At 49.0% G+C, this 12,288-nt stretch overlaps 1 protein-coding gene across 7 annotated transcripts in view; it reads right to left on the bottom strand.

Moving 5' to 3' along the window:
* Positions 1-635: 635 nt before the first annotated feature.
* Positions 636-12,288, bottom strand: part of INPP4A (inositol polyphosphate-4-phosphatase type I A) — a 147,843-nt gene continuing 136,190 nt past the window's right edge. For all 7 annotated transcript variants that reach the window (XM_040993762.1, XM_040993765.1, XM_040993763.1 and 4 more), the window contains 2 exons: positions 11,703-11,857; positions 636-3,130 (listed from right to left, as the gene is read on the bottom strand). In XM_040993762.1, the coding sequence (XP_040849696.1) occupies positions 2,998-3,130; positions 11,703-11,857 (288 nt within the window). In that variant the 3' untranslated portion in view covers positions 636-2,997. The remainder of the gene's footprint in view (positions 3,131-11,702; positions 11,858-12,288) is intronic.

Below are 12,288 nucleotides of genomic sequence, written 5' to 3'. Positions count from 1 at the left end.
CAGAGAAAAGGCATGTGATATGGGTGGAGCTTAAATTCCTTGAGCATTTTGGTAAAAATTGAAACAGAAAGAACAATGTTGTTCTGCTGGAGTTGCACATTTCCATCACCCGGAATGTGCCCCAGGGCAATCGCTGGGCACCTGTGCCCGGACGGAGGGGCAGAGGCACAGCGTGCAGCCCTGGCGACCACAGTGGGGCAGCTAGTTGCTACCAAAGGCTGGGACGCCCCGGGAGCGAATGACGGATAGGCAATACCCACCGGTAAGGTGGCAGCAGTGGACACCACCGACACTCCACCCTAGGAGAAACATACCTGCTGCCAACGATCATACTCTGCAGCGGGGAAGAACGCAGGATCAGAGAGGCCAAGCTCCTTGCTCGCAGTCACCAGCCAACGGCAGGGGAGGGCGCGGGTCCTGGCTCAAGGTCTGCACTCCTACCCTCTACCCCTCTGCTTGCAATGAAGTGAAAACAAGGTTGTCACACAGAGGTCACACAGGATCCTGGGCTCACACACAAGGGTGTGCAGTCCATGCACACTCAATGCCGTGCCTACGGTGACCATGTGAGGGTCACTCACTGGGCCAAGCAGCCATTGCTTCCCTGTAACAGAATGAATCAGGCCAGACCAAGCTCAGGGTTGTTGTCAGTTATTTTATTATTTGTCATTCTAGAGACTAGCACATTTACAGCATACATGGCTTTGAATGAGCTAAGAATATATAAAACAGTAGCTATGTGATTGTATATATATATTTATATATTAATACTGCCCAGAACAAATAAATAAAGGTATTTGTATGCACTAAGCCTGGCAGATAGTCGTGTCTGCACTGAGTCAGACGACACAGCACATTTACATCTTTAGAGACCGAAGGTAGCTGTGCCGTGGCCCCCACTGCCCGCCACGTTTTTTTACACCGTGCTGCAGGGATGCGAGGGATGGAAACTGGGTTTTACAGGACTAGAAAACTGCATCCCTCTGCAGCTGCCAGCTCTGGCTCCCTCATGGAGGAGGAGCCTGAGCCACTGGCTGTGCCCTTGGCCGCTGGCCTGGGAATGCCAAGCCAACAGGTGCCTTCAGAGAGAACACTGGAAGCCAAGCCTTGGCATCCTACCGTGATCCACGACTGAGAGCCAAAGGGGGGAAATAGCCTGCCCAAAGGTAGCACACGCCCAACGGCTGGGGAGGTACCCCAACATCCGTTCTACTCCCTTTCATAGGCTGCAAATATTTAATGTAATTCAAATAAATGAAAAAAAATATCTGGAAACAAATATGGATAACATTTTAAGAGAAATCTTTTAAAAATGGTAGGGATGGTAGAATAAGAAAAGATGCCACAAAAACGTACAAATCCCATGAAACTGTGTGACGAGAAAGGCTAACTGGGCCACACCGGAAGCAAGCTGGCCTCCCCTAAGAGCAGGCAGTGTTGGCGCCAGTTGCAGCCGCCTGTGCAGCAGGCAGACGGGCCCCTACACAGTGCATCCCACTCTGAGGGCAGCCTTGTGAAAGCCCCTCCCCAGCTGTTGTTGTGTGCTCCCCTGTGGGCAGCTGGAGACAGGCTCTGAACAGGAGGAAGATCACCCATCCCCATGGCATGTGATGGCCAGCCCTTCTGTGCTCCAGCTCGGGAGCAGTCCTGCCTGCATCCCAGTATCCCACGCTCAAGTTCTTTGCACGTTTATGAAGGAGCTCAAAGTATCTGGATTTTTCAGCTGCAAGAACTGCCAACAGGTTTATAAACATCACTGGGGTGAGCCACGTGGATGTAGGCCACCATCTGCTGCTTTCACAGCCTCATGAAGAACATGTAAACGTCATCATGACAAACAGAATCGGGCTCTGCTAGGTGCACAGGAGACTCATCAGCATCTCAGGAAAGGTGACCAGACATGATTTCCCACAAATTTCCTCAGTTTTATGACCTAGAGAAATCCCTTCAACAAGCTCATCTGAGATCATTTTAAATGTTTCTCAACAGTTGTCTTACAGAACAAAGCAACAAATCACAATTTTGCAAACCTAAAAAGAAGATACTTCCATCAGACATCCAGACATGATTGTACTGTGTTTTAGATGAATATATACTGGAGATCCTGCAAAAGAACACTCTGGGTATACCAAAGTTCCCAGCAGCTCTACAGTTAGGAATTCGCCACTAGAGTGGCGTCCCTCAGACATTACATAGGCCACATCTGAGGTGCCTTGAGTGACGTAACTCAACGTCTACAGAAGGGAACGCGTGTCCTGGGGATGGGGTGGGACACAGCCCTGGAGCTTGGAGGAGCGAGCTGCCTGTGCCCAGGCTGCCACTCTGTCACAAGGAGACACTCTGCTATGTAGCTCCTAAGGACGGAAAGAGGCCTGGTCACTGGCCGGGTTCCTTCTAATCAAATCTCACCTCAACTCGCTCCTCCACCTTCCCTTCCACTTCCCACTTCTCAGAGTGTGGACAGAGCAGGTCACCATGGTCACTTACTCTCCACCTCCCCCTACACACCAGTGGCTGCCACTGAATGGTCTGCAATCCCTTACAAGAGTATGGGCTGTTTTACATTCGGGTTTGTAAAAAGCAGATTGCAACTTGATGCTCACTTCTGGGTGACTCAAGTAGAAAAATGAGGTGGGTGAGCAGTTCCTAGGGAGACATCTGAAACAGTCTTGTAGCATTTCAGACACCGCTAGCCTGGCTCGGCAGCTCACTTCACACCTGGGGCTACCACTGAAGGCTACTTCAATGAGTAGTTGTCTCTGGCCATGCTACTGAGCCACACATGACCTCCAATTGATGCCAATGAAAAAGGAAAACAGACATGCGCCAGAAACTCTTCGGTGAAAGATTTAAAAAAGAAAGAAAAAAAAAAAAACAAAAACACACACACACACAAAAATAGAAACCGATCCTTCGGGTCTTCTTGAAGAATTCGTGTCTGACCCTAGAGGGTACCCACGTGTGTTATGGAACCGCTAATGAGAGGACAGCGTGTGTTCAAGTCTCAACCTTGCCGTAAGTCCCTTCGGGAGGTCTGTAATGCTTGGGGAAAGCCTTCAGCTGCAGGGAATTAAACGCATATTTGCGACTTCCAACATTCTTCATTGTATTTTCTCTTCGACAACCCTCACTGGGGAAAAAAACAAGCACAAGAAATGACAGCAGTAAAAAAAGAAAAAAGAAAAAAGACTTAAACTAAGATGAAATGAACTGATTATTTTCATAGCATTAAAAAAAAAAAGGAGGGAGCTGATTGTTTCAGATGAGTGCCAAACTTATTAACAGTGAATACACACAAAGGATGGTGGTGGGCTTCTGGTCGAGGCAGGTGAGGCTCACAGGCACGCAGTTGCTGGATGGGATGTGTGCAGTTCCCAAGTGGAGCTCGCCTTTTGCTCCCCAACTCCCTGCACCTCACCTCACTTCTGGCTGTCTGAGAGTCTGTCCCCATTTGGGGCACAATGGATTGGGGACATAGCAAATGAGGTGGGAAGAGAGATGAGGGCTCCTTAATAGAACTGTGTCTTTCTACGCCAGGAAAACAGCCACAGCAGAGTCAGGACTGGCCTATCATGAGCACAGCCCTCGGCTGAGGCGGCTCTTCCAGCCCGCGGGCTCCACCCAGGGCACAGCCGCTCTGGTGCTTAGTGTGTGCTGAACTGCCAGGGCTGGGGATGGCGGCCTCCAAGTGGTCGCCAGCCACGTCTCTCCAGGCAGGCTGCCCTCGCTGTTGTCATTCTTGGAACTGGCCACCAGCATCATGCCCACCAAGGACATGTGATGGAGGGTTTTCCTGTCAACCCAGTGGGTAAAAATAAATGCGAACGAGGGGATGAGGCAGGCAGGCCTCTTGTTTTCAGTGAACAGGGGTCTGGGGGGCATGGTGGGGATAGATAGCAACAGAACAGCAGCAGCAGTTGTGAATGTAAACGACTTCCGACAGCACGGCTTGACTTAATTTTTCTTATTTAATACTCTCAGACTAGGCTAGTTATCAAATTTAGTACAAAACCCCCCAAATATATGTAAATTTTGTAGTTATCAAGAAACAGTGATCTTAAAAAAATATGTTCAACTGTATGAAGACCATCATGCATGCATCTAAAAAAAATAGTGGCAGATGCTCAAGCCTTTTCAAGTGAAAATGACAATCTCGTTATCAAGACTTCAGGTTATTTTTTAGTAAGACAGTCATTTTTATCCAAAAGATGAGCTCAGGTATTTTACAAAAATATCTACCTGATTGTGTTCATGAACGCAGTAACTCAGACAGGCTTTCCTGTGACACAGTGGCAGCCTGCAGAAAGCTGCCTACCACCTGAGCTGGACACAGGCCCTGCGAGCCAGGTCCCTTCGGTACATGACAATTGGTTGTGTCTAACACTGATCGGTAATTAGATACAAATGTGATTCTATTTAGAGCAGAAACGAGAGGTTTGCATGCACAGTTCCTTGCCTGTGATCTTTGGAAGTTCTTCCATTTACGGATTAGTTCACAAGTGAAATAGATATGGCTTCTCCACATACAAGGAAATGCACACGTCTCAAGGACCACCTGCCACCAGCCATGCCTGTGTGCTTTGAAGAGCAGGAAAGGTCGCCTGTGCACTTTCACATTCTCTTCTTTGACACATGAAGGGACTGACACCTGGGGGAGCTGGCTGAACACCTCAGATACAGAATTCAAAGGAAACATCTTCGTTTCAACCTAGTTTTGAAGCTAAGCTGAACTTCGGAATCAAATGTTCGCACTGACACAACCTGGCTGCTGTGGCTGACACTCCCCACACAGACACTCTAGTCACACATCCTGCAGGGCTGCCAGGGTGGCCAGTGAGACTGGAGGGACGACGTGCGGAGGTGGCCAGGGGTGCTGTGGGGACTGGCATTTCCCATTGCAACTGGCTGTATTATTTTTAGGAGCCAGTGAAGAGGAAGTCCTGGAGAGATTTGGCCAACAGCAGCCAATAGTTTTGATGCTATATGATTATTTGTTATAAAATAAAATGTTCATTTTCAAGAATATCCATTTTGGAGATGAAAGTTAAAATAGAAACCCCAACTGACAAGTGATTCAGGGAAGCCACTGGTTCTGGTTTTCCTTTTCCAGTTAGGATCTTCTACTTGCAGCTCATGGGAAAGCTTCTGCCTGCGGGCCCTTGGCAGCCCCAGGCAGCCGCTGTGACCCCAATCACTGCAGGCAGGGTGACTGGGCCATTACACTGTTGCTCAACAGTGACTGTCACATGAGCTGAGCAATAATGCAGCCAGAGAATCACTCCTTGGGTGTGGCTTCCCTAACTTCAGAAACTGATTTAACATGGGGTACTCAGGTGGGGGGTGCTGACATTGACAGTGCCTCAGCATCAGCATTACTCATAAGCAACCTAGAGCCAGTACCAAATGTCAGTGACCTCCACACCCTTTTCCAAGACTCATTTGATTTGAAATGCAGAGTGGCAAAGAGAGTGAGAGAGAGTATACATGCTATCTTTCATCTGCTGGTTCATTCTGCAAATGGCTGCAACAGCAAAGTGTGGGCCAAGCTGAAGCCAGGAGCCAGGAATTCCATCCTCTTGTCCATATGGGTAGCAGGCAGAGATTCAAGCACTTGGACCATCCTTTCCTGCCTTCCCAGGTGTGTTAGCAGGAAGTTGGACCAGAGACAAGAGTGGCCTGGAATTAAAGCAGCACTCTGATATGGGATGCTGGTGTCACAAGTGGTAGTGGCTTATCCCACTGTGCCACAATGCCAGCCTGTCCCTCTTGGCTTGAATCATTTCTCCATTCTATTCCACCCTTCTTCTCGGTAAAGCAGATATGACTTCCAATTATGTATCTGGCCTGCAGTCATGAGCAAAAGAGTGGGCATACTTGAGTTTCTCCACTCAGCCATCTTAGAGGGAGAGGAAAGAAAAGATTCCAGGCTCTCCCCACCTGTAGCATGCAGGCAGAATGCAGGGTGCTGCTCATGTTCCAGCTCCTGTAGGACAAGATAAAAAAGACCATCCCCTCTCCTGTGTACCCTGCCTCTCTCTCAAGCTTGCAGCCAAGCTTCCACAGGACAGGAAGGTGCAGTGGCATCGGAGTAGCCGAGGATCACGCTGTGGTGTCCTAGAAGCCCCCTGGGGCCTGCCTGGCCACAACTCGCCCTAGCCGTATGTGTGGTCCTGGAAGGAGCCCCTGGAGCACGCTGCTGAGCACTGTGGGCCCTGGTGGAAGGAGGCATGCCACTGCAGTCACAAGGCCTCCCTCACGCACACAGGGCTTCTGTCTGGCCTCCAGCTCCACTATGGAGGAGGGTTCATGCCGGGCCTCTGCCTCTGGCATCCCCTTCCTTATCTGGAGCAGGAGCCGGAAAGTGAGTTTCCCACCTTTAAATAAAGCCACAGTCATTTCAGAGAGCTGCAGTGGGCACCTGCAGGTGGGAAAGGGCAGGTGGTGAATGTACCTTACAAAGACAGGCTGGCAAAAACCAGTGTCATGTTGCTACCACACCACCTCCAAGCAGCTGGCATGCAGACAGAAATTCTACAAAGGCGACCACGGACTGGTTCAAGGCACAGCCACCTCTGTGACTCTAGGAGGAATAGGAGGACGCGCCTGTAAAGGCGACCCAAAAGTGACCCTCAGGGGATCTAGAAAGAAGGCAGCTCTGGGGCATGAAGAGGATGGTATTATACTGCTTAATTTAGAATCTGACATTTGTTAGTTGATTCTGGGATTTCTACACTTTCAACTCTGAACTGAGACCCAATCAAGGAGTCTTAGAGACAGGATGCAGAGGTCACATCTGACGGTGGCCTGGTCTCAGGTGCATGCTTGGGGTCAACATGCTGCAAGAGCTGACTCCTCTAAACTTACACTAGCTTCTCTAGACTGGCAGAGAGAAAAACACATCAGCAAATGGTGCTTGGGGAATCAGTTGGAGGCGGAAACTCGAAGCACAAAACAGTATGCACTGGCAAGTAGAGAAGCCACTATATGTTAGATAGGCAGTATGGAATGTGCCCCGGCTTATTCAGTTGCCTCTCTGGGTATACAATTACTTTCTGGCACACGTGAATGTTAGGGTTATACAAGGCATCTCCTTTTAAGGCCATTAACAGGTTAAAATCCAGAGTGGTAGCCACAGCAACCCCTTCTCTCATATTTCTATTTGCCACAATTGTTCAAAAGTTAAGCCTCACTTTTTGGTCATTTTTATTGATTTTTTGGTTTGATTGCTTCCTTTATTTAACAAGAGAGAGAGGATGTCTGAACTTTAATCTGGAATAAAAGATATATGTCCTTAAGTGAAAAATACCATTTCAAGAAAAATTAATATAAATAACTTCAACAGACTTTTGCTACATATGGGCATTAGTGTCTTGACTCCATTTAATGATCCTTAAAGAGTTAAGTCAGAAGTCATATGCAGGAAGTTATTGTTATGTGCCTGACCAAACTGGGTTGTGTCACAGGGCTGTTGTGTCCCAGTTCTGTGTCATCCCCAGATGGAAAGAATGAACTGGGGCAAAGAAATGTCAGGATTTTGCAGATTGCTTGCCACTGTTGTCCAGGGGCCATGCTTTGAAATGAAAGCAGGAAGTGTCTGTCCTATTCAATAGGCTTATCTACCTTTGTCTATTCATTTTTCTTCAAAAGGACAGGAGAGGTTCGTAGCACGCTTAGAACAGTATCGAATATACAAACTCTTGTCTAACAGAATTCCTTTCTCTTGGGGACAGGGAACATGAGATATACAGGTAATTAAATAGTTTTACATCAGAAAGCTAAGAGATGTAATACAAGTAATTCCAGGCCAGCAGAACAATGCGGTATAACAGGGCGCTGTAAGAAGGTTACACACGCTGAAGCCGCTATAGGACTGAAATGAACAAGTCTTCTTGGTGAAAAAAATTGGCAGGTGTTCACAGTTCAGAGGAACCAAACATCAAACTGTAAGGCATGAGAGATTTCTTGGCAGACCACGCCTTGACACCTTCCTTCTGTCCAGTTAGGTACGCGGTGGCTGGGCATGCTTGGGCACTTTAAATTTCTCATAGTGATATATTCATTTGCAACGCAATTTGGTCACCAGGTACGCTATGCTCAGGAAGAGCCACACAATTAGTAAATTGGGGCTCAGAGCTAGTAACGGGAGGGAACAGAGGAGGCTTGGGTCTAGCCTTAAGTCTCGGATGGGCACCAGACCGCTCAAGTTCTTCTGGGTGACTACCTCCCGTGTTCCAATGCTGTGAAAAGGAAAAAGGTTGGGAGAAAGGAAAAGAAAAAAAGAAAAGAAGGAAAGGAAAGAAAATAAAGAGGAAGGGGAAAAAAGACATGCAGTGGATTTCATCAAAAAGTATGGAAAAAGAGAACCAAAAGGTAAGGTTAAAAAAAAAAAAAAAGAAAAAAAGAAAGAGAGCCAGAGCAGAAACAAAACAAAACAAAACAAAGGGAGGTAAAAAGAACACCAAACAAAACCAGCACAGTCACAGGAAAAAAAGGGAGAGAAAGAGAAGTGAAAATAAGGAAAAATACTGCAGTCCACTGAAAATAAACACGTGTAGGTTGAATGGATGGTTTTCCATGTTCACCCTCTCGGCTGGCCAAGCACAGCTCCATGCTGCCTGCCATGCTCCCACATGCTGCGGACGGGGATTCAGAGATGCAAGCTGAACATGAAGAACCATGAGGTTTGGCCTTCTCACAGATGCCGGTGTGGGGTGCAGCAGGTTTGATCAAAGCTGCCTCTTGATGACCACACAAACAAGAACCTTGTATTTAAACCACACTTAGTTCTTCCACACCCACTGGGGGTCTCAGGTTAAGCAGTGTCAGGGCTATGAGCAATGGTGGCTCCAATATTGCCAATTAGTTCTACAAGTGGATCCCGCAAAATAGAATCCAATCAAGTCCAGAATGGGAAATCGGGGGTCTCCTGCCTCCATTTGGTGCTACTTTATATGTCTTTAAAGTATGGGATCAGTATCTAGAATCCTTCCCCACTTCAGTTTTCCCAGGAGGACCGGGACGCCCAGGACTGGCCCTGCAGGAATATGCTGCTCTCATCAGGGCTACTCTCCAAGCTAACAAGCCCTGTCTGTCACATTCTCCGCCAGAGTAGGCTGCTAGTCACTGCAGCTACTCAGGAAGACCCCAGTATGCAGGACTCAACCCCTTGCCTGGGGACAGAGGATACCTCCAAAAAGGAGCTATGTCGGCTCACATGGCATGGAGAAGTTGAACAGGCAAATTTCTCCCCAACTCCATGTTCAGTTAGTGCCACCCTAGGAGTTTAAAATGGCCCAGTGGGAAACTGGCAAACACCACAGATCAGGACCTTGTGGATTGGGCTCGTTGGCGAATGTTCACTGCACAGCACTGGCCATTGCTCACCCTGGACCCCCAGGATAAAGACAGCCTGGGTCTCAGCTTCACCCTTCAACTGCTGCCACTGTCCTGCATGCTCGACTTCCATCTGAGGCAAGCAAGAAAGCCAGAGAACTGGTGCATACTCCTCCATGCAAGGGCACGGTCCAGATCTAGTCCTGCCTCCTCAGGGTGCTCAGCAGATCTGGAGGTGCTGGTCACGCTATAGCCAAGGGTACCTGGGAACCTGGGAACCTGGGAGCCAGGGCAACCAGGGGAACCTGGCCGCCTCAGGCCTGCAGTCAACTGTGCAGAGGTGAGTCTTCTCCTCATGGGACAGTCCAGGAAACATGGAAGTCAGAGTTAGAGCATCATCTTAGAACAAATGCCTGTGGTCACAGCCCCAAATACTGCTGTGTGGAGGCATCAATCTGGCAAATGTGGATAGGAGGATATGAAAGGACACTTGCTGCATCCTGGATCAAAATGCTCAATGACAGTAAATTAGATAGATTAAGGTGTGCTCAAAGTGAAAATCTATACTTACTTACATGAAAAAGGGGCCCACAGGATATTTAAATTAAACCAAAACCAGATGGTTAAAATCACAGATGGAATTGTGCATTTGACTGCCTGTGTGTTAGTGCGGTTTTATCTTGTGTGCAATTCAAGGACTGGTTAACAAGTACGTGGGCTAGCCACACTCACATCCCTCTGGACGTGCAATCCGATGACAGGCCAAGCTCTGCAGGATCTGTGTGTAAGAGTGTGTATGATGTCTTCACAGACTTATCTACAACTTCTATTTTTCCTATGAGGAGAATGCATCACTCATGCAACTGCAAGTTGGAGTGTCTCGTGCTTTTAATGGTCATGGCTGTATGAGGCGTCTTGCACCCATGTGGGATCCATGCACACATCCCCAAGCTGTCCCACAGGGTGGTCCACAGGTTCTGCGCTCAGGGCCAGGCCCTGTGGCTGCACTAGGCATCTCTCTCCTGGGTCTCCTCGTGGCTTTGTGCTGACAAGCACTCTGATTTTTGCTGAATCTGCTCAAGAGCCCAAGAACTAAACAGTATTCTTTTACCAGGTGCACGTCCAACCTGGGGCCTTGCCGTGCTGAACCTGCTTCTGACCTATGCTCCCATAGTCCCAGGAATCCCTGGCTTTTCACTCCTGTTTCTTCAGGGCCAGAGAACAGAAGCTCACCTGAGCACAGCCAAGGGAGTCCCAGATGTTTGAGCCTAAGGGTACCAAGGCACCTAAAGGCAGGCCCTTGGCCAACATAATTAAAACAAACAAAAATAAAAGCAACTAAAAAAGCCAGTCCCCCAAAGAAAATGTTCCAGAGTCTCCATTGCTACCCTGAGGCTAGCAGCCGAGGGACAGTGGACTTTCAACAACAGAGGTTTGGATGAAACGTGCCAAGACAAAACAGTGACTGAACACTTCTGTTTTACAAACTGCATTTGATCAAGAGGCAGGAGCTCACGCACCACTCCTGAGCATTGCTGTGAGAAGGCCAAACAGCAGAAACATACAGAAAGGATAAGAGAATTGAACACTTTAAAGAATTTGGTGAGAGGACAAATGACACAGAACATTCAGTAGAAGTGACTGTTGGAAACGAGACTTGAACAGCATTGGTGACTACATCAAAGGGGTAGGGGAAGACCAGGTTTCTTATCCTTTCTTTCGGTATGTGAGGTGGGGCTGCCCAGCAGTGCTTGAAACAAGGCATCAGAAACAGTGGACAGTCTGCGCTCGGGGTTCATTCTGCAAACACGCCTGCTGCCTCGGAATCAGAACACCAGTTAGGGTGAGGTCGTCAGGGCACACCGACAACTATCGCCATAAAGACACTCACTGGACACTTTGCTCATGAAAGCAAACTGTGTCAGCTGCTGGAGAGGAAGCAGAGCAAACCAGTGCAACCTGCAGACGCGGCAACTTTGGAAATGTACAAACACACACCATGGAAACAGCAGGTGCCTGCTGAGAACATACTGGCCCTTGGTCCCATCTGCAGGGTGGCCCAGGGATTCTTCCCACACTGCATCCAACCTCCCTGCCTCACTGCCTGACCCTGGGCCTTCCCACCCTCCACCGGTCTGAAGCGCTGTCCTGCTCAAAAGGACTGCCAGCTCTTCCCCTCACTGCCTTACAAAGAGGACATTCTCGGAATTTGACAGCCAGTGGCTTGACGAGCTGTCAAACCTGAGCATGACAGCTGGCGTCAGTGACCTCAAGCAGGGAGGCTGCTCGGTGGGCAAGGGGCACCGGCTCTCATCTGCAGTTTACACGGCGGCCAGGCAGGCTGGCAGCAGCTGGGCAGCAGCACTCACCTGCGCATGCACTCCAGGGCCTGTGTGAAGACCTGTGGGGCCATGCCGTGCTCGTGCTGCAGGATCAGGCACTGCTCCAGTGTCACCGACATGGCCGTGCGGTCCTTGGCACTCTTGCAGCTGGTGAACCGGACCCCATTAAGGCGGCGGCAGATCTGCCAACACGAAAACAGACTATGCTTAGGAAGGGGGATTCCATGGAGGGGCGGCAGCTTCACATGCTTTGAGATATCATTCAACAGAGTTCCTAGTAGCCATGACCAACAGGAAATAAAAACCAGGTTGCACATTGACAAAGAGGGGCTCTCAAATACAGAGTCTAAGAAACAGTTTCAAGTGGCTGCCCTGTACAGGGACCAGCTGCAACCACCCACTGCTATGCAGACCAAGGTGCTTTCCTGACAAGACAGAGGGTGAATCGCTCTGGAAACTGCGGGGGGAAGGCCCTGCACAGGCGCAGAGCAGTACTGACTCATGCCTCATCTGTCTTTCTCTGCTCCCCAGGTCCCAGTAGGGAGCAAATGGTGGTTGGGAGGTGGTGGGGAGGTACACCCTGTGTCCCGGGCCCCGAGCCTGATGCTAGGCT

This window comes from Ochotona curzoniae, unplaced genomic scaffold (assembly GCF_017591425.1).
Source record: "Ochotona curzoniae isolate NIBS_2020 unplaced genomic scaffold, NIBS_Ocur_1.0 contig_883, whole genome shotgun sequence".
Lineage (NCBI taxonomy): Eukaryota > Metazoa > Chordata > Mammalia > Lagomorpha > Ochotonidae > Ochotona > Ochotona curzoniae.
Note: the sequence above shows the minus strand (reverse complement) of the source record. Positions and strands in the feature narration are given on the sequence as shown.